The following is a 23,980-nucleotide window of genomic DNA, read 5'->3' on the forward strand; positions in this document are numbered from 1 at the left end:
TGTAATAGAGAAAGGGTTAAATAACACAGGGGATGTCTCCCTGTAATAGAGAAAGGGTTAAATGACACAGGGAATGTCTCCCTGTAATAGAGAAAGGGTTAAATGACACAGGGAATGTCTCCCTGTAATAGAGAAAGGGTTAAATGACACAGGGGGGTCTCCCTGTAATAGAGAAAGGGTTAAATAACACAGGGGATGTCTCCCTGTAATAGAGAAAGGGTTAAATGACACAGGGAATGTCTCCCTGTAATAGAGAAAGGGTTAAATGACACAGGGAATGTCTCCCTGTAATAGAGAAAGGGTTAAATGACACAAGGGATGTCTCCCTGTAATACTGAATGGGTTAAATGACACGGGATGTCTCCCTGTAATAGAGAAAGGGTTAAATGACACAGGGGGGTCTCCCTGTAATAGAGAAAGGGTTAAATGACACAGGGGATGTCTCCCTGTAATACTGAATGGGTTAAATGACACAGGGGATGTCTCCCTGTAATAGAGAAAGGGTTAAATGACACAGAGTTTATGTCCCTATAATACTAAATGACACTCTGGTCTTGGTTTAATAAGCTCTCCAAACGATTCAGTACTGTAATAACCTTTCAAATGATTTATCGACAATATTCCCATAAACTTTAATTGTGACTTGTGTAGATAAATCCTTTAGGAAGTTTTTTTCTAATAGTATTTGCTCATTTGGAAAGCTTATTAAACCCAGGCCTATTTTTCTTCCCTCTCTGTTTTTAAACTGCTATATTTCACACAGAATCAGCCTTCTATTTTTCTATGAAACAGTAGGGTTTCAACATCACAGTTATAGTGGATCTGTGGGAACGGAAGGGTTAAGTGTAATAAAAATATTGTCAATATCGCCATTTATACACCAGCATATTCTGCTGAATTCCACTCTTAGAAGATTCTCTCAGGTATGAAATGGGTTAAATGTTATTGTGGGGGGGGCGGGGGGGATAGGGAAATGACTCATTTCTGAAGCACATACACTGGTAGGTCTTGCATTTTTATTACCGTACCTATATTAAGATTAGCAGTGCTATGTGATAGTGGGGTTTAAAGGGACATTCTAACCACCATAACCACCACATATTCCTGTAGTAGCTTTGGTGCATAGACGCTGTTACTTGTTACATTGCTGATTCTGAGAAACAAGAATGTTATTATTTAGTTAAAACTACCCTTCTAGTGGCTGTCGGACAGACAGACAGACAGACAGACAGTAGAGTCACTTTCTCTTTAATTCTTCAATTTTTTAAGGTCTTTACATTCAGGGTCGTCACGCACAGAATGATGACGCAGTTTGCGGCTAATGTATCATGGATTCAATGCTCAGCAGCACTACACCCATGTGTTTGTAAGGAGGAGCACCGACTGACAATTGGGCAGCTAAATTCATATTGCTGCAGAGCATCAAAATAAAAACTTTATAGACTAATATTTTTTTTTATTAATGTAGTATGGTTTTATTGCATTATTAGTAGCTAGTTTGATTAATACATTAACTTCTAGTCTTTTATGTATGCATTATTTTACATTACACAGGGCAGACCTTTTCCTGCACTGTCTAACATGAAGAAAGAATGTGTGGCTCTCGCAACGCCAGTATTATTGTTATTTAGATAGCGCCAATATATTCTGCTGGGCTTTACAATAATACAGTGGGGCTATTAAACAGAGTTGAAGAAAGCCCTGCTCTAGTGAGCTAGCCAGAACAATGAGCCTCTGCCAAATCTCGGTTCTAGGCTTGTTTAGTCCCAGTGTACGATACACCATCCGCTGACTGTCTCACGTCTGAGTTCGATGCCATAGTCAATATGGCTGCTGCTCATTGTCGTCCTGACAACAGATGGTCGCCACCAGCTCCGTAACAAGATCTTGCAGGATCTGTGACCTCCACTTGCTCACTTCCAGGACACTGTTGTGATCTATGGCCTCCTGCCCCTCGTATCCCTGGGCCACACGGTTGGTGATCAGCGACAAACCGAACACTCGCATCCCGCAATGCTTTGCAACAACAGCTTCCGGGGCTGTGCTCATTCCTAAGAAAATCATAAATACAAGTGGGTTATTTATCCATACTGTGGATAATCAAAGTGGCCAGATTACCGACATAAGATATTTCACAATAATAAATTATATTTTACAGGATCGGACCATTATATCATGTTTTCAAGTCCTATATTGCATGGCTGATGACATCATTCAGGAATTATTTCCCAGAATGCAAAGTTTGGGCCTCTAATCTCAGGTGTAAACAAGCAGAATGATACACACCAGCAACAAATACCTGTCGTCGAGAATAATCTTTATTACTCAAATAATCAATATATATATATATATACAAAAAACACACATGCATGAAAACAGAAAGTGACAAAGGCTTTAGACTTCAAAGCAACTGCTAATAACTCACAGCAAGCTTACAAGAACTAGGCACGTCTAAAGTACCCCCAATGTTTCGGCACCAAAACCATGCCTTTCTCAAGGGATAGCACCCCATTTACCTTCCCATCTCCTAATATTTATCCACTCAAATAATTGATGGCCATCAGTTCCCAATCTCGCTGGAGGCCGGACGTGACATCATAAGATAAAATGAACTGTAGACTGAAACACTAATCCCAGTCCTAAAAACTCAAGTAATATAAGAGATACATAATGGTGACCCATGTATTATTGAAAATAATGCTGTCTTGTGGTTCTGCAAACATGCTTCAGTCTCACGGTTCTATTATACCCATTATAACCAGAAGCCCTGGTTGGCATTTATTTTTCCATAATGGGCATTTCACAGTTGTACGCGGATGCACAGTTATACACTATATATGTATGTATGAATATAGAAAGCTTTATGGATCACAGGTTTACTAGTGGCCCGGCAGCTGTGGGCCAGTAGTAGACAATTCCTGCTCTCAATTCATGTGCAACAAAATTAAGAAAAAAATGTATTAGTAGTTAATGTTTTAGTCGATAATGAAGGTCTCTGTGGGGATGGAAATATTGACCACTAATGCATTTTTTCCATTTGTTACAAAAGACCTGTGAGTACCAGCGTTCATCTATAGTGCTTGCTAAATTTCCTTAGCATGGCCGTGGCTTAGTTTGGATTTATAGGAGGGCCCTTGTGCTCCTACATATTATATAATCTCTGTGTATCTTCTGGCCAATGTCTGCAATCAGCGAAATGTAAATAGTCTTTTAGAATTTGCCCAGAATCCAGCTTCCACCGGATAACTTGATTCAATCCGATCTTTGTCCCTTACTGATCGCTTGCAGGGTCATTCACAAAAGTGTCAGTTGTTGGGAATTTAAAGGGAATTTCAAATTTGAGGTAAAAATTGCTAAACTGGCAAAATATTTTTTTTCCTCACAGACTAACCTACCTGATTGTTTGCCACCTCTGTCTAACGCTCCCTAATATTCCCCTGGGGATTGGAACCTGCGCGCACAGTTTTTCATTTTAATTTCAATTTTGGAATGAATTTATGATGCCGGATTCCTATTATATCTGTTTTTGTACCTTACCCTTTGTTTCATTATAATAAGAACGTCCAGCCACTTCATGCCACTAAGGCAGTCTTAGCACTGCAATGTAAACATCGCGGTTTCTAAGACTAATGTTTTACATGGCAGGGTTATAGGGGCCAGGGAAACAGCATCCAGACCACTTCAATGAGATGAAGTGGTCTAGATGTCTACAGTGTCCCTTTAAAGCGTAACTGTCACTCTTCAGTATTTCATAAATATATAGTCTTTATGAAATACTGATTAAAGGACCACTATAGGCACCCAGTCCACTTTAGCTTAATGAAGTGGTCTGGGTGCCAGGTCCAGCTAGGGTTAACCCTGCAGCTGTAAACATAGCAGCTTCAGAGAAACTGCTATGTTTACAAATGGGTTCATCCAGCCTCTAGTGGCTGTCTCATTGACAGCCGCTAGAGGAGCTTCCGCGCTTCCCACTGTGATTTTCCCAGTGAGAAGACGCCAGCGTCCATAGGAAAGCATTGAGAATGCTTTCCTATGAGACTGGCTGAATGCACACGCGGCTCTTGCCGTGCATGCGCATTCAGCCGATGACGGGGAAAGGAGGAGGAGAGTAAGTGTTTAACCTCTTCCTCTCCATCCAGCCCGGCGGGAGTGGGACCCTGAGGGTGTGGGCACCCACAGGGCACTATAGTGCCAGGAAAACGAGTATGTTTTCCTGGCACTATAGTGGTCCTTTAAGACAGCATTGGAATTTCACAAACATTCCAACGCAATTCATACATGCTATAAGTATAAGACTACTCTGTCTTATGGTAAAGCCTGAGACTGGTAAACAGCGAAGCTCCTCTGTCAGCTTTTGTCCATGTAGGATCCCATAGTCTCGCAGGAGCCTCCATTGATCTCACTGTTGTACTCTGCCAAGACCTGAAGAGACATGCGGCAAGAAGATGGCGGCGGCCACAAGGAACAGCCAGAGGCCATCGGACCCACACCGGATCTGTCTGTTTTGGGGGTCTTTACAAACTGTGCAAAGATCCCTGAAATTTACATATCCGCTTTAAAAGTGCTTTATAAAAAGACCACTCTATCGAAATGTCACTGAACATAAATAGCACTTTCATATGGGTCAGATGGGAAAGGGAGCTTGTTTTTCACCATGTGAAGGCTAGCAAGGAGGCAAATGCCCCCCATGTCACGGGTTCTGTCGGTTACAATCTCACAGCATCACTCTTCTGACTAATAGCTGCAGGAGTGCATTGGGATGTCTATGTGCTGAGTACTGCAGGAGTGATGCAGCAGACAGGAGTAATGCAGGATCTTTGCTAACCTAGTTCTGTGTGTTTGGGCTAGTGGCCTGTAATCTCAATGTTCTTTAAGCCTGGACTGACCATTGGCATATTACCGGGGAGTCTGACAGTATTTGGGATAGTGCTCATGACAAAGCAATTTCAAGGTGAATTGCACAGAAAATGGTAATTTGCCCCCAGACTAAAATGTGCCAGTGCTCCCCTAATTTTCTCACACACTAAAATTCAGATTTTTTGCCCATACACCCCTTGTTTAGCAGTACACTCGGGGAACGGACAATAATATTGCCTATTGCATCTGTTAATAGATACACTGGGCTTTGTATCAAGAACAATTCTGGGTCAGAGTTCTAAATGTTGAGCACTCATTTAAACATTCCATTGGTTTCCATGGCGATAGCTCCACTGCTAGCGCTAGAATTGCAATTGATGAAAGAGCCCCACTGGGTCACAGCCCAATGCTTCTTCCAAAATCATTCTTACTTTATCTTAGCAGAATACTCCATCCTATGGTCACCATGGTTACTCACCCACAGCATCGGCCCCCAGGAGGCGCAAGAATTTGGCTTCTGCCACTGACTCGAAGTTAGGACCCCCCACCATACAGTACACCCCCTCATGGGTCAGTTTAGCATGTCCCAGGCGATGGGTGATTTCCAGGGCTGTGCTTCGTAAGTTATGGTCATAGGTATCCCACAGAGAGGGGAATCGGGGGCCAAACCTGTGAGATTAGAGAGTATGGCTCTTAGTAACTCAGTACTTCTCTATACCTGTCACAAACCTGCAGAGTATCACCCTCTTCTATATCTGTCACAATCCTGCAGAGTATCACCCTGCTCTATACCTGTCACAAACCTGCAGAGTATCACTCTCCTCTATACCTGTCACAAACCTGCACAAACTCTCCTCTATACCTGTCACAAACCTGCAGAGTATCACTCTCCTCTATACCTGTCACAAACCTGCAGAGTATCACCCTCCTCTATACCTGTCACAATCCTGCAGAGTATCACTCTCCTCTATACCTGTCACAATCCTGCAGAGTATCACCCTCCTCTATACCTGTCACAAACCTGCAGAGTATCACTCTCCTCTATACCTGTCACAATCCTGCAGAGTATCACCCTCCTCTATACCTGTCACAAACCTGCAGAGTATCACTCTCCTCTATACCTGTCACAAACCTGCAGAGTATCACTCTCCTCTATACCTGTCACAAACCTGCAGAGTATCACTCTCCTCTATACCTGTCACAAACCTGCAGAGTATCACCCTCCTCTATACCTGTCACAAACCTGCAGAGTATCACTCTCCTCTATACCTGTCACAAACCTGCAGAGTATCACTCTCCTCTATACCTGTCACAAACCTGCAGAGTATCACTCTCCTCTATACCTGTCACAAACCTGCAGAGTATCACCCTCCTCTATACCTGTCACAAACCTGCAGAGTATCACTCTCCTCTATACCTGTCACAAACTTGCAGAGTATCACCCTCCTCTATACCTGTCACAAACCTGCAGAATATCACTCTCCTCTATACCTGTCACAAACCTGCAGAGTATCACTCTCCTCTATACCTGTCACAAACCTGCAGAGTATCACTCTCCTCTATACCTGTCACAAACCTGCAGAGTATCACCCTCCTCTATACCTGTCACAAACCTGCAGAGTATCACTCTCCTCTATACCTGTCACAAACCTGCAGAGTATCACTCTCCTCTATACCTGTCACAAACCTGCAGAGTATCACTCTCCTCTATACCTGTCACAAACCTGCAGAGTATCACCCTCCTCTATACCTGTCACAAACCTGCAGAGTATCACTCTCCTCTATACCTGTCACAAACCTGCAGAGTATCACCCTCCTCTATACCTGTCACAAACCTGCAGAATATCACTCTCCTCTATACCTGTCACAAACCTGCAGAGTATCACTCTCCTCTATACCTGTCACAATCCTGCAGAGTATCACTCTCCTCTATACCTGTCACAAACCTGCAGAGTATCACCCTCCTCTATACCTGTCACAAACCTGCAGAGTATCCCCCTCCTCTATACCTGTCACAAACCTGCAGAGTATCCCCCTCCTCTATACCTGTCACATTCCCTTTATTTCTTTTCCCTGTGGATAAATACACCTGTTGCTTACCTGTCATCATTTGGCCCTATGAGAGGGTTCAAGGAAGCCAATCCTGGCATGTTAATGTGATCCCTAATAATCATGAGGTCCCCTGTCCGGTAGGTTTCACACAGAGACCCAGCAGCATTTGTCACCAGCAAGACTTGAACCCCCATCAGCTTAAACACTCTGACAGGGAGTGTGACCTGTGAGGACATAGAGGGGGTAATGACAGGTGTTTTAGGAGACAATACACAATAGGTTTGTGGGAAACACATAATGTTCCATAAAAGAGTTGGGACTGGTAGAAGTTGGACTTTAATCAAAGTTGTGTTATAAAAGAGAGATCTCGACTTGTCAAAGACCTGTAGCGGTTGCATTGTTGCCAGGCCCCTTTCTAGCGTTTGTAATGGAGATGATTTAAATTGAACTAAACCTACAGTTTGTGTCCTTGCTGTAGTGAAAATCCGAGCAGAAAAATAAGCGAGGAGAAGATGAGGTACTTGACAAATGGGTTATAGACTCTGATATATAGTGTATTGCATGGGGCAGGACGAGAGATTATTATAGGAGAAACTACAAAAACTGGTAACAGAAAGAACAAATTGGTGATATAGGCGAATGTTGGTGATATAGGCGAATGTTGGTGATATAGGCAACTATTGGTGATATAGGCGACTATTGGTGATATAGGCGAATGTTGGTGATATAGGGGAATGTTGGTGATATAGGCGACTATTGGTGATATAGGCGAATGTTGGTGATATAGGTGACTGTTGGTGATATAGGCGACTATTGGTGATATAGGCGACTATTGGTGATATAGGCGAATGTTGGTGATATAGGCGACTGTTGGTGATATAGGCGACTATTGGTGATATAGGCGACTATTGGTGATATAGGCGACTATTGGTGATATAGGCGACTGTTGGTGATATAGGCGAATGTTGGTGATATAGGCGACTGTTGGTGATATAGGCGAATGTTGGTGATATAGGCGACTGTTGGTGATATAGGCGAATGTTGGTGATATAGGCGACTATTGGTGATATAGGCGAATGTTGGTGATATAGACGACTATTGGTAATATAGGCGAATGTTGGTGATATAGGCGAATGTTGGTAATATAGGCGTTTATTGGTGATATAGATAAATATATGGGTCCATGTTGGACTGTTTTTATAGGCAGGATAGGATGAAAGACAGAGTAGTCATGGGTCTACTGGTAGTTGGAGCTGAGCTAGTAGACCTTTGTGTCCAGGCATTAGAGAAGTAAAATTAAGTATTAGTGACAGAAGTTGAGGACAGAATGGACATCAAGGACCAAACCGGGTCATGAAGATCACACTTGGCCATGTGGGACAGACTGGGATACATTGACAGATTAGACTGTTATTCAAGGCTCAAATTTCCACTCATCATTAGCCATTGGCAAGGGAAACGTGAGATCTGGCGAGTTGAAATTCACCTTAAAGGATATTCTATGGCTTGTAGTGGCAAGTATTTTTTTAAGGTCTGGCTAGTAGAATAGGGCTTTAGTTTATAATGTAAAGTGACAGAGCCAGACTCTAACCTTCCATAGAGGATATCCTTCGTAGACGTGAAACCTTCCCTTCATGCACACGCATGACTTCCCTTGTAGAGTTCCGAACACGAGCTCCCCTGCATGTCCAGGCACTGGAACGACATATAATCATGCACATAAAACATTCACTATTCGTTTTAAGGCTGATATTCTCATACACACTGCTGACAATCCACAGAACAATTTTGGTAACATCAATTCTATTCTGTTAGTTAACACAACTATCAAAAACAGTATCTGGCTGAGCCCTCATTCAGGGATTTGAGTTACTTGAAAAAAGTTTATCTACTCCATTCCTGCCTAATTCGGTTTATTAACACAGTGAATTCTGAAATTACTCTGGAGTTCCACATAATCTAGAAAACCCCTATTTCCAAAATGACTATCTTCATTCTTCTGGTAATCAGGTCCACTCCACAGGTAACTATCTGCCATCAAGCATTGTAAACAGCATTATAGACTAGTCATAGAGGGGTATACAATTCTGTTCATTATATTTGCTTGTTCACAATCTTGTCCAACCTTCACCAATCAGAACCCAGAAAAATTAATCTCACCACTGATTTCTACAAATGTTGACCACCCATTGAAGGACTACTTACGCACCGGTACTTGTTGGGAAGTTTGGTATCTGGCTGTAGGAAAAGATTTGTGGGTCACACAATGTGTCAGCAAGGAGTCCCAGGCCAGAACCACAGATTATAGCGATGCTTGGAGGGGTGCGCACACGATCTCGGAGCCAGCGGGCAGTCTCCTCACAGTTTTCGTATCTGCAGAGACAGAAGTTGTATAGGATTTATATATCTATCCTGCCCACTCACTCTTCCACTAAACAGCAATTTCAAAGCTTACAGAATGTAATAGTATTGATAAAACAAGCTCACCAAAAAATTATTACATTCTGTGAGCTTCGAAATTGCGGTTTATTGAATGAGAGAGTTCGGTGGATACAATGTGCAAGACATTGCATGGATTGGCCCCAGCAGCATAATGCATGTATGGTCAGGTGAGTGAAGCCATCTTGGTTTATATATATATTCTCATTTTACTGAACGATCACATGCTGCATCAGTAAAAGACAAAAAGTGAGGAGTTTAGGAACATGATGTAGGACAGAGAGAAAATGGAGAGGAGCTTATGGATAAGGAGTCAGATGGAGTAGGCAATAAGAAGTATATAGACAAAGAACATACGTTAAAAGCGAACCATTACTTTTAAAGCATTGACTAAAACTTTGAAAATAACCTATAAATTGTGTTAACATTTTTTTTTTAATGTAATGCTCTATTTTTTTTTTAACTCATTTTAAAGATTTGGTAAATGATATTGCAATGCAGTTCAGGCACAGCCAAGGCACAACATGCAAATGAGGAGGAGAAATAGAAACATTGTTTTGTTTCTCCTTTTCTCTGTATGCTCTCTCTATGCTGACTGCCAGGTGTAAGAGACAGAGCTTATAACAATGACTGACAGGGAGCTAAGATGGAGGCACCCAGCTGCAGAATAGAGAGGTGTGTACTTCTTCATTTAATGTTATTTTTAACACTGTACAAATACACATTTTTTTAAATACAGGAGATAAGAAAACACTTTTTTATTTTTTTTATTTACACTTCTCCTATAGGAGGGCTTAAGGGGTAAATAGAGAAGAGAAATGGTCGTAGGGATGGGAATTAATGAAAAAAGGGATAAGTGAACTTAGCTGAGGATGATAAATGTTACATAAGAAGGGAAGATGGAATAGGGATGGCGAAAGAAGAGTTACCCATCAAATGCTGGAAGGTAAAGATGCGTAGATGTTAAGGAAGATATGTTAGAGCACAAGGACTGAGAAGCAGGATGGGGAAAAGAAAGAAAGGCAAGAGGTGGTTGAGCGGTGAAGGAGATGATGGGAATGACGATGATGCAGCATTGGGGAAATCATAGAGAGAGACATAATTAAGCAGAGTGAGACAGGATCTCCAGGAGAGGTTACAGGACTGAGGAGACAGATAAGGGACTTGTATTGGTGGTTAAAGGAGATGATGACGGGGTGGGGCCTGACTGTCATGGTGGAAGGATGCATCTCGAGCAAGATCCTTCACTTTTCTACTAAACGAACGCATTGTACAACCCCACCAAGCTCGATTTGGCCCAATTAAGCAGAGTCTTAGCACCTAGACCTATTTGCTATTTCAAGCAACGATCGGTGATCCTTCAAAAGGCCTTCTTGACCCACCGTGACAAATGCGGCATAGTGCGCACCAGGAGGAAAAGGCGGCCAATCCCCTGACCCGAAGGTGCCTAGAAGCGATTACTCCTGCACCAGTGCCCCAATAGCCCCACCTCTTGGACCGTTCGGGGTGATCCCAGTCCACCCCTTGGGGGTTACTCTGGCCCCGCCATAATGTGTGCTATGGCCACCAAGCCTAGCGGTACTGAGACCCGCAGTGTGGTGAAGACCGTATGTTCCTCAGAACCCACCACCCAGATATCCTGTCCTGGCTCGATAGCCTCTTCGTAAACATTTGGCTGAAGCTGGAAAGCAATATGCGCACACCCATCCCACTACCATCGGAGACTGACTCACCTCAACAACTGCCTCCAGCAGCTGATCGGGAGTCCTTGGCCCTGGCTGTGAAGCAGACACCAAAATGGTGGTGGAGCTTGCGGTGTAGGTCACCGAAACACAAGAAGGTGCAGTGGTGAGCATGCATGCGGGCTGCGACTGGGACATACATTGAGTGGGAGAGGCTGCAAGGAACCCCCGAAGGCATAGGTTGAATGGGGGAGTTCTCAAGAGACCCTGGTTGCTCACATTTCTCTTGCTTCGCAGAATTTTGTGGGGGAACTGCAGGGTTTATTTCGGCCACTTGAGCATACTCAATTTGGGGGCTGTGCTATTCCGTGGTATACGGTCCCTTCCTCTCTGTTTGTCCTTTTCTAATGTTTACTATTTTTGTTTTTTCTTCCTCCTCTAATAGCACTTACAGGAGGGCCTCCATGGGGTATTATTGCTGCATCTCTCATGCCTAACTAGTGATATAAGTTACCATTAACAATTATGACATGTAAATCTAGCACCAATGTTTTTCCTTCACATGTTTAACACGGCACCTACATACACATATTCTGCACACTCGAGCACAGTCACTCAAAAAATCTACTCCTGGTATTAATTTTCCTGAGTCTGTACTCTCTCTAGTCTTCCGATTAGACCTATAATTCAGCCTTTTTTTTTAAACCGTTAAAAAATGTGCAACTTTTTTTATCATAAGCCATGACTTCTATCTACATGTGTGTCTGCAATATACTTGTCAATGCTATTGTGGCATCACAAGCCTGTGTGCTATCCTTTGCACTATAAAATTAAAGAATTTTAGAAAAAAAAAGGTGATGACTGAGAATGGACAGATTCAGACTGCACAAGGTGGAGGAAAATAGATTGGAAGGAGATGGGAGTGATAGGTGGGAGAGACACATTTTGGGTGATGAAGAAGTTTAGCGAGGAGTAAAGGACAGGAGATGGTCCACCCTGGGAGAGAAACAGAAGGAAATTGGAAAGCATGTAGAATCGCATAAAAAGTAACAATATTTGTGCTGGTATAACCAGTGCACAGTCCTTCACCCTATAAGCCACTGACCTGGATTCCTTCTTGCTGTGCATGTCGACTCGTACTTTCCCCACGGAATATAAATAAACTCTGGACCAACTACCCAATAATTGAAAGATTCCGTAGTGGCCTGAGGCTGCAGTTAATGATTTGCACAGGATCGTGGGAGTGTCTGTTAGGGCGACAGCTGGGGGTGCAGACACCGAGCGGTCATAAGATGTGACCCTGTATCCAATAGATAACTAGTAGTTCAAGTGCAGTAATGACATGGGACCGTCAGGGTATTAGTGACGGAATAGAATGCAACATTTATACCTTAACGTCAAACTCTAACAGACAAGACAAGAAAAAAAATATGGGAATGTAAAATAAAACTAAGTATTCAAAAAAAAACAAAAACAAAAGAAAAGCATTAATGAGGAATTGCCGAGTACAGAGAAACGTTATGTATAAGGGTTTGTTAGTAGGGGATCAGAATCATTAGAACAAAGTTGACAGTCCATTAAAGGATTACTCCAAACACCATAACCACTTCAACGATTTGAAGTGATCATGGTGCCTGGAGTCTGCTATTATAATTTGCTTAAATGAGAATTCAAAGTGATTTTCAAATTGAAAGCCAGAGTAGCCAAAGTGAAAGCATAGCCTACTTTGGCTATACTGACCTTAAATTTTAAATCTACCTTGAATTCTCAGTTTATGGAATAATCCTGTGCATGCGCAGTGTTTCGCTATTTCGCTGCACACACTCCCTTGCTGCCTGACGTGTATTTAAACCTGTTTATAGCCAACCTAGAGTAAGTTCCGTGCTAGCTAATGTCAATTCTGTGCAAATTCATATTCACAGAATGTCATGTATTGGATGAGGGTGATCAGCTGATACTCTAAGCCAATGAACGGACTGCAAGATCGGCATCCAGCTTCCATACCTCCTAACATTTCAAATGGACAAATAGGCTACTTTATTTTTAGGGGTGTGGCCAGGGGCGGGGCTGATTTGAGAAAATGAAGATGACTTATTAAAAACAATATATACAACTAAAATGTAATTTAGGAATAGAACAATGTATCTTATTTACACAGACTGATTTCTAAACACATTTATTGTAGTTTAAAGACGCATTACGGGGAGTATTATTGCTGTGGAGCTCTGTTATACACTCAGTCACATTACGGGGAGTATTATTGCTGTGGAGCTCTGTTATACAATCAGACACATTACGGGGAGTATTATTGCTGTGGAGCTCTGTTATACAATCAGACACATTACTGGGAGTATTATTGCTGTGGAGCTCTGTTATATACACAGACACATTACTGGGAGTATCATTACTGTGGAGCTCTGTTATACACTCAGACACATTACTGGGAGTATGATTGCTGTGAAGCGCTATTATACACTCATACACATTACTGGGAGTATTATTGCTGTGGAGCTCTGTGATACACTCAGACACATTACTGGGAGTATTATTGCTGTGGAGCTCTGTTTTACGCTCAGACACATTACTGGGATTATTATTGCTGTGGAGCTCTGTTATATACACAGACACATTACTGGGAGTATTATTGCTGTGGGGCTCTGTTATACACTCAGACACATTACTGGGAGTATTATTGCTGTGGAGCTCTGTTATATACACAGACACATTACTGGGAGTATTATTGCTGTGGAGGTCTGTTATACACTCAGACACATTACTGGGAGTATGATTGCTGTGAAGCGCTATTATACACTCATACACATTACTGGGAGTATTATTGCTGTGGAGCTCTGTCTTACACTCAGACACATTACTGGGAGTATTATTACTGTGGAGCTCTGTTATACACAGACATATTACTGGGAGTATGTTAGCTGTGGAGCTCTGTTATACCCTCAGACACATTACTGGAAGTATTATTGCTGTGGAGCTCTGTTATACACTCAGACACATTACTGGGAGTATTATTGCTGTGGAGCTCTGTTATATACACAGACACATTACTGGGAGTATCATTACTGTGGAGCTCTGTTATACACTCAGACACATTACTGGGAGTATGATTGCTGTGAAGCGCTATTATACACTCATACACATTACTGGGAGTATTATTGCTGTGGAGCTCTGTGATACACTCAGACACATTACTGGGAGTATTATTGCTGTGGAGCTCTGTTTTACGCTCAGACACATTACTGGGATTATTATTGCTGTGGAGCTCTGTTATATACACAGACACATTACTGGGAGTATTATTGCTGTGGGGCTCTGTTATACACTCAGACACATTACTGGGAGTATTATTGCTGTGGAGCTCTGTTATATACACAGACACATTACTGGGAGTATTATTGCTGTGGAGGTCTGTTATACACTCAGACACATTACTGGGAGTATGATTGCTGTGAAGCGCTATTATACACTCATACACATTACTGGGAGTATTATTGCTGTGGAGCTCTGTCTTACACTCAGACACATTACTGGGAGTATTATTACTGTGGAGCTCTGTTATACACAGACATATTACTGGGAGTATGTTAGCTGTGGAGCTCTGTTATACCCTCAGACACATTACTGGAAGTATTATTGCTGTGGAGCTCTGTTATACACTCAGACACATTACTGGGAGTATTATTGCTGTGGAGCTCTGTTATATACACAGACACATTACTGGGAGTATCATTACTGTGGAGCTCTGTTATACACTCAGACACATTACTGGGAGTATGATTGCTGTGAAGCGCTATTATACACTCATACACATTACTGGGAGTATTATTGCTGTGGAGCTCTGTGATACACTCAGACACATTACTGGGAGTATTATTGCTGTGGAGCTCTGTTTTACGCTCAGACACATTACTGGGATTATTATTGCTGTGGAGCTCTGTTATATACACAGACACATTACTGGGAGTATTATTGCTGTGGGGCTCTGTTATACACTCAGACACATTACTGGGAGTATTATTGCTGTGGAGCTCTGTTATATACACAGACACATTACTGGGAGTATTATTGCTGTGGAGGTCTGTTATACACTCAGACACATTACTGGGAGTATGATTGCTGTGAAGCGCTATTATACACTCATACACATTACTGGGAGTATTATTGCTGTGGAGCTCTGTCTTACACTCAGACACATTACTGGGAGTATTATTACTGTGGAGCTCTATTATACACAGACACATTACTGGGAGTATGTTAGCTGTGGAGCTCTGTTATACCCTCAGACACATTACTGGAAGTATTATTGCTGTGGAGCTCTGTTATACACTCAGACACATTACTGGGAGTATTATTGATGTGGAGCTCTGTTATACACTCAGACACGTTATTGGGAGTATCATTGCTGTGGAGCTCTGTTATACACTCAGACACGTTACTGGGAGTATGATTGCTGTGGAGCTCTGTTATACACTCAGACACATTACTGGGAGTATGATTGCTGTGGAGCTCTGTTATACACTCAGACACATTACTGGGAGTATGATTGCTGTGAAGCGCTAGTATACACTCATACACATTACTGGGAGTATGATTGCTGTGAAGCGCTAGTATACACTCATACACATTACTGGGAGTATTATTGCTGTGGAGCTCTGTTATACCCTCAGACACATTACTGGAAGTATTATTGCTGTGGAGCTCTGTTATACACTCAGACACATTACTGGGAGTATTATTGCTGTGGAGCTCTGTTATACACTCAGACACATTACTGGGAGTATTATTGCTGTGGAGCTCTGTTATACACTCAGACACATTACTGGGAGTATCATTGCTGTGGAGCTCTGTTATACACAGACACATTACTGGGGGTATTATTGCTGTGGAGCTCTGTGATACACTCAGACACATTACTGGGAGTATTATTGCTGTGGAGCTCTGTTATACCCTCAGACACATTACTGGAAGTATTATTGCTGTGGAGCTCTGTTATACACTCAGACACATTACTGGGAGTATTATTGCTGTGGAGCTCTGTTATGCACTCAGACACATTACTGGGAGTATCATTGCTGTGGAGCTCTGTTATACACAGACACATTACTGGGGGTATTATTGCTGTGGAGCTCTGTGATACACTCAGACACATTACTGGGAGTATTATTGCTGTGGAGCTCTGTTATACACTCAGACACATTACTGATAGTATTATTGCTGTGGAGCTCTGTTATACACTCAGACACATTACTGGGAGTATTATTGCTGTGGATCTCTGTTATACACCCAGACACATTACTGGGAGTATTATTACTGTGGAGCTCTGTTATACACAGACACATTACTGGGAGTATGATTGCTGTGGAGCTCTGTTATACACTCATACACATTACTGGGAGTATTATTGCTGTGGAGCTCTGTTATACACTCAGACACATTACTGGGAGTATTATTGCTGTGGAGCTCTGTCATACACTCAGACACATTACTGTGAGTATTATTGCTGTGGAGCTCTGTTATACACTCAGACACATTACTGGGAGTATTATTGCTGTGGAGCTCTGTTATACACTCAGACACATTACTGGGAGTATTATTGCTGTGGAGCTCTGTTATACACTCAGACACATTACTGGGAGTATTATTGCTGTGGAGCTCTGTCATACACTCAGACACATTACTGTGAGTATTATTGCTGTGGAGCTCTGTTATACACTCAGACACATTACTGGGAGTATTATTGCTGTGGAGCTCTGTTATACACTCAGACACATTACTGGTAGTATTATTGATGTGGAGCTCTGTTATACACTCAGACACATTACTGGGAGTATTATTGCTGTGGAGCTCTGTTATACACTCAGACACATTACTGGGAGTATTATTACTGTGGAGCTCTGTCATACACTCAGACACATTACTGGGAGTATTATTGCTGTGGAGCTCTGTTATACACTCAGACACATTACTGGGAGTATTATTGCTGTGGAGCTCTGTTATACACTCAGACACATTACTGGGAGTATTATTGCTGTGGAGCTTTGTTATACACTCAGACACATTACTGGGAGTATTATTGCTGTGGAGCTCTGTTATACACTTAAACATTCCGAAATGGTGCTCCTAGGAGGTGGAGCTCCTAGAAAAGAGGAACAATAGGACAGAAAATACAGAGGGATTTGGACCTAAAATAAGGACTGTCTCTCCTAAATAAGGACACTTGAGAGGTATGGATTTCTGCAGCTCTGCAGAGGCCAGATGTCATCAGCCAGTAAGACTGGCTGGAGGAGACTCGGTGCGCAGCAGCGAACTATGTAAGAGGGCCAACCATTGTAAAATGGTTTGCTGCATTACAGTGGAATGGTGCCATGGTCCTAGTGGGCTGTAGTGATTATGATCAGAGGTCCTAGGCTTTCAAGTTAAAAAAGTATGTATATTTTGCACTCAGTTTTCTGAATGGGGGGGAGCTAGAGATAGGATCAGCTGACTCTCTCCTTGGCGCTAATTGAAACCTCGGACCTTAGGAGGAAGTAGCTGGGCTGAGCAAACATACACCATCTTTGAAAGTTTGTGCTAAACCATTTATTAATGGCTTCACCCCATAAGGAAAGACGGCACCTGGGACACTCTCACACCATAACAACTTAATTTCAATGAAGTTGTTATGGTGTCAGGAGTGTCCCTTTAACTTACATACTGTGGTGGCAAACCATGTAAATTAGTTAACACTGTGCAGAATCACATACAGAATTTCTCTGCTTACGCTCATGCCCAAAGCATAATGAGGCGGCAAAGACCCCGAAATGCATACGTTTACTGGAGTGAAGGAACATGGAATTGTCACTTCTCTGGCAAGCAAAAAAGATGGGTTAAAAAGCCAATCTTGGCAGTCTTCCTTTTACCCAGTTCATAAAATATGGCAGAAGTTTTTTTATTCAATAATAATCTCCCATTAGCCTCTTCCTCTCAGTTCTAATACTCACGCTCCTAATTAAGCAGACACTGGCTGCCTTGTGTGTGTAGATTGGATTTACATGTTATTAAATATCCTGTTTCTAGATGTGAATTCTGGCCGGTATGGAATTTGTCATTCAGTCACCGCCATTATAGTCTCTAGATTTCTTCAATTACACGGTTAGGGTTAGTCGCTAATCTCCAAATTGTACAAAATTGGAATTGGAATCCAATTTGCAAAAACCTAAAATAGCTGGTGTGGAACAAATCTCACAGCTGCAGTTACAGCGTGGATATGTTAGCCTTTTAATTTAGGTTTTCTATAATTCGGGTTTAGTAAATAATAATGTATGGGAAACGGAATATATTGAAAGCCGGACTAAAAATATAGCTGATCTGAGTATTTGTCCAGCTCAGCTACTGAGATCTCAACTTTAAAGGGACACTGTAGGCACCGAGACCACTTCAGCTAATTGAAGTGGTCTGGGTGTGGGGTCCCTTTTGCACCTAGTGCTGCAATGTAAAACATATCAGTTCCAGAGAAACTGCACTGTTTACACTGCAGCTCTAAGTCTGCCCACCGTGGCTGTCTCCCAGACAGCCACTAGAGGGCTTCCTGAATCGAAACGGACCTTTGGTCCAGTATCTGACACTGGATGTCCTCACGCTCTGCATGAGGACCTCCAGCAGGCACAGACTGGCCACCGGGCACACCGGGCAAATGCTATCTGAGCTACGGCCCTGCTGTGCGCCTTCGTGGGCTGATGGGGAGACCAAAGATCTCCTTCACCGGGCCACAGGCACTGACATGCAGCCGCCGGCTGGGGAGGGAGAGGAGAGGAGCTTTTACCCCACCTCCCAGTCAAAAGGTAAGAAGGGAGGGGTGGGGGTATAAAGTTGTTTTTTTTTGTTTGTTTTTTAAATAAAACAAAAACATACATATGTAATATATTTAAATCTGTCCCCCCTCCACACACAATCCCTTCAAACATATTCTCACACACACACACAGCACCCTTCACACATACACACAGCACACCCAACACACTGCGCCCCTCACACATACAATGCTTCCAAACATATATATATATATATATATATATATATATACATACATACATACATACACTACAGCACCCCTCATACTGCATCACTACACACATTACACTCCAGATACACACTAGATTCCTTACCCAACTCTGGATCATCTAATCCACACACACACACATATACACACACACTAGTACCCTATATACACTCTGAATCCTCTATAAATACACACACACACACACACACACTCTGGGTCCTTTACACACTAGATCCCCTACACATACATTTCTGACATACAAACTCTGGATCCCCCATGCACACACTACTATCCTTGTAATCAAACACATACTACATTCTCTAAACACACACACTCTACAACCCCTACACACACACTACAGCCTGTATGCACACACTTGCTACATCCTTTATACACACTATGTCCCCTATATACACACACACTCTCTACAGCCCCTACCCACACATATTACACCACAAACACAAATGAAACTGACTATTTACACAATACCACACCACACTCTACACACACGCAATCCCTCAAGCAGGTTCCAAACACATGCACCATACGCTTTCCTGGCCCTTTTGTCCTCTGGTATCCCACTTATGGAGACACCAGAGACAAGTTAAAAGCAAACACAGCGCAAGCATGTTATTAAATTTGCTTGCGCCGCGCAGAACAAATTCAGGGTGTTTTTCTAATGCTAGAGCTCTTCAGTGGGGCTCTGGCATTGAATCAACAAGCCCCCTTTTTAGAGGGGGCATGCTTGTCATTAGTGATGACAAAACACACCCTCTCTGGCCCGCCCCCTTCTCAGGGGGCCGCTGTGATTGAAAAATGCCCGGGACAAATTTTTTTCCCAGTCCGGCCATGACCTCCAGTGTAAGATTTCCAATAGAAAAACAATGATTCAATGCTTTCCTATGGGGAGGTCTAATGCGCGCGGGGCCCTTGTCGCGGGTCTCCGGAGGGGGCGGAGCATCGACCCAGCCTCGAGGACATCGGCGCTGGGAGAAGGTACGTTTTTAACCCTTTCTTCACGTTGGTGGGTGGGGGTTGAGAGGGAGGGGGGAAGCAGGGGGAGCGATAGTGCCAGGAATGCAGCTTTGTATTCCTGGAACTATAGAATCCCTTTAGAATCCCCAACAAATCACATTTGAAAAACTTTTATTAAGAAGTAATCGAATAACTCTGTGGCAGTTTTTAGAATAAATTGTTAGGACCCCTAAATTCTCATCTGGAGGTTTAATGCGGCCAAGATTCATGTTATGCCTCTTCTGGTCATATCTGGGACTGCAGTTTTACACTAACAAGGGCTAGCTAACGCATGACACAAGCAGGGTTATTTATAGTCACACAGGCTGAAAAGAGACACGTGTCCATCAAGTGCAGCCTTTCTTACATCAGTTTTTGCTGTTGATCCGAAACAATGCAAAATAAAAAAACCCAGATTGAAGCGCTTTCCAATTTTCGGAAAAACTAGGGGAAAAAATCCTTCTAGAGAATGGCAGCGAGATCTCTGCTTGGATCAAGACGCTATTACCCCACATATTAAAAATTATATTCACAAATATCAGTAGATATATCCCCAAATAAAAAATGCATGTATTTTCCTTTGTGTGCTTCCTTCAAAATTAGCTTGCAATAGCTGCAGATCTAGTATCTGCAGATCTAGTATCCCCAGCATCTGCGAATTGTTCCCAGGCCAGCTGAGGCCTCGTCATCGGGATTGACGCAGTGGTCTTGCGCATGCTCCTAACCTCCATCTGATTTTCCTAGCTGTCAGAAGTGCTAGCATGCATGTGCAGCCCTGGGAACAGCTGGTCCGCGTCACCGGATGTGATATGGGTTAGGGAAATCTGACAGAACACCGATATTGTAGAAATACTGGCAACACAAATTCTGGCATTTTTCTCTGACTGAGATTAGACTGCAATACCTGGACTGGCCAGTAGGTGTCATTGTGTGTGGAGTGAGGCAGGGACAGGAAGTCACATCTACTCACTGAATCCGCAGGGGAGGAGCTACACAGCACAGAGAACTCAGCAAGCAGCTCCCAGGCTGCAGCACAGTAAGTCAGGTAAGTGGGGAGCGGGGGACAGTAAGTCAGGGAAGTTGGGGGACAGTAAGTCAGATAAGTGGGGGGTACATTGGGAAACAAGGAGAGACACATATCATATATCATGGGGGTTAAGAGGAGGAGATACTCGGATGATGGGGGTTAACAGATGAAGAGACATGGATGGAATTAATAGAGGAGAAACACAAATCACAGGGGTTAACAGGGGAAGAAACACAAATGGGGGTTCAGAGGTGGAGAGACACGGATATGGGCTAACGGAGAGACACAGATGGGTTTGATATAGGTGGAGAGACACAGATAGAGGTTCAGAGGTGGAGAGACAGAGATCATGGGTGTTAACAGAAGGAGAGACATAGATGGGGTTAATAGGTGGAGAGACACAGATAGACACAGATGGGTTTGATATAGCTGGAGAAACAGAGAGCATGGAGGTTAACTGAGGGAGAGACACAGATGGGGGTTAATAGGTGGAGAGACACAGATAGACACAGATGGGTTTGATATAGGTGGAGAGACACAGACAGGGGTTAATAGGTGGAGAGACACAGATAGGGGTTCAGAGGTGGAGATACAGAGATCATGGGGTTTAACTGAGGGAGAGACACAGATGGGGTTATTGGTGGAGAGACCGAAGAGGGTTGATAAAGGGGGAGAGATACGGATGGGGGTTGAGTACGGGGAGGTGAGATGAAGAGAGAACGAGAAGGGTAATAAACTTTGGTTGAACAATTCCTTTTAAAATACATTACTGAATTAAAGGAAATCTCAATTGAGATTCTGCTACTGTTCTTGAGGACAATGACAACCCACAGGTATACCATTTCCCCTAATCAAACCCTTAACGCAACCTTTAATCCTACCCCTAATCCTACCCAACCTTCAATCCAACCCATAATCCAACCTCTAATCCTACCCATAATCCAAACCCTAATCCAAACCCTAATCCAACCCATGAGCTAACTTGTTTTCCTACCCTTAATCCAACCCAAAACCCAACCTCTACTCCTACCCAACCTCTAATCCAACCCCTAATCTAAACTGTAATCCAATCTCTTATCCTACCCATAATCCAACCTCTAATTCAACCCATAATCCAACCCATAATCCAACCTCTAATCCAACCCAACCTCTACTCCTACCTATAATCCAACCCAACCTCTAATCCTACCCATAATCCAACCTCTAATCCTACCCATAATCCAACCCAACCTCCAATCCAACCCAACCCAACCCATAATCCAATTTCTAATCCTACCCATAATCCAACCCCTAATCCCACTTTTCAAGGGTTTCCCTCTGCTGATCTCTGCTGATCTCAATCTCAGTACTGACATCAGCAGAGGGATTTCCTAGCCCACACAGTACAGAGGACTCTTTGAGCTCACTCATGCTGTAGCTTCTCACACAGAGATCTGTGCTGGGAATCTGGCAGAGTCCAGCACCCATGCTGCTGCAGGGGCAAGCAGGGAGACCTCCCCAGGGTCATTTCAGACACTGTACCGGGCTGGTTGGGAGGGGGGGGGGGGGTGGGAGTCAGTCACACTCGTTTGAGCACTGCCCTTAGTCCCCCTGTCAATCTGAGGCTACTAACTGTGGCCCCCAATTGACAGAGGAAACCCCAGATATCGGAAGATGGCGTATGCCATCATATGGTCTTTAAGTTATTAAAGGAACACTGCAGGGTCAGAAACACACATGTGTATTCCTGACCCTATAGTGTTAAAACCACATGTAGGCTCCCTGACCCCCCCCCCCCCCCCCCCTTGCCTCCTTAAATAATAAGAAAACGTACCTTATTTCCAGCGCGGGTCGAGTCTCCTGGTACTTGCCCTGCGTCGATCAGCCTCCTTGTCTGACATCAGAATTGATGGTCTCAGCCAAGGATGTGGAGAGGGGTGGGGCCAAATGCCACCCTAGCCAATCAGCATTTCCTCATTGAATCACTGCATCCCTATGAGGAAAGTTTAGTGTCTCCATGCAGTGGGTGGAGACACTGAACATCAGTCACACTGTGCAGCACTGCCCCCAGGAAGCACCTCTAGCAGCCGCCTGTGGAGTGGCCAGTGGAGGTGTCCCTGGACTGTAATGTAAACACTACCTTTTCTCTTAAAAAAAACTGTGTTTACATGATAAAAACCTGCAGGGACTAACTATACTCACCATAACAAATACAATAAGCTGTAGTTGGTGTGGTGACTATAGTGTCCCTTTAATAATTTAATCTCAGGGCACCCTGCATTTAGTAATCCCTGACCGATGGTAGCCAAAGAGGCTGACATGTCCCCTTTTAGGGACACCTCTCTTCACTGCCCAAATTCATACACCCCACTCCCCCTCATTGTTGGGGGTTATGCAATTTGCAAAACTAAAGGGATTTATTCTCTAAACAGTGCATTATGTTGCCCTGACAACTGATCCATAGAAATAAGCCTAAAATAGAAAAAAAAAATGTTTATTTTGACCAGCGTTTACAATATGACTGCCGAGACATCACTAATCACAGTATGGTAATTAAACTCTATAATGTTAACCCAGTGATGCCTGGAAAGCAGATATTACCTCATAAAATGCCGTCTTACACACTGCCATTGGCTTGTATGGCTTTCCACAATTCACCAGCATGACTCAGGTTTTTTTTTTTTCAGGTTTCTGAGGCAAGGCATCATCAGAATATTAAATGGCTACTCTTCAGCACAGCATGTAAAGCAGGGGTGCCCAAAAGGGAGACCCCCCGATGTTGTAGAACTACAACTCCCATGATGCTTTGCATGCCTATAGAATGGCAAAGCATCATGGTAGCTGTAGTTTAAAAATACCTGGGGAATCTACCTTTTG

The 23,980-nt window shown here is 43.1% G+C and overlaps 1 protein-coding gene across 1 annotated transcript; it reads right to left on the bottom strand.

Annotated features, from left to right (window-relative positions):
- Nucleotides 1-1,479: 1,479 nt before the first annotated feature.
- Nucleotides 1,480-12,454, bottom strand: LOC134615106 (purine nucleoside phosphorylase-like). The gene is made up of 6 exons (XM_063459518.1): nucleotides 12,136-12,454; nucleotides 9,119-9,282; nucleotides 8,501-8,604; nucleotides 6,958-7,133; nucleotides 5,336-5,526; nucleotides 1,480-2,051 (listed from the first exon to the last, which is right to left on the bottom strand). The coding sequence occupies exons 1-6, from the start codon at nucleotides 12,156-12,158 to the stop codon at nucleotides 1,822-1,824; spliced, it is 888 nt and encodes a 295-aa protein (XP_063315588.1). The 5' UTR covers nucleotides 12,159-12,454; the 3' UTR covers nucleotides 1,480-1,821.
- Nucleotides 12,455-23,980: the final 11,526 nt, after the last annotated feature.

This window comes from Pelobates fuscus, chromosome 6 (genome assembly GCF_036172605.1).
Source record: "Pelobates fuscus isolate aPelFus1 chromosome 6, aPelFus1.pri, whole genome shotgun sequence".
Lineage (NCBI taxonomy): Eukaryota > Metazoa > Chordata > Amphibia > Anura > Pelobatidae > Pelobates > Pelobates fuscus.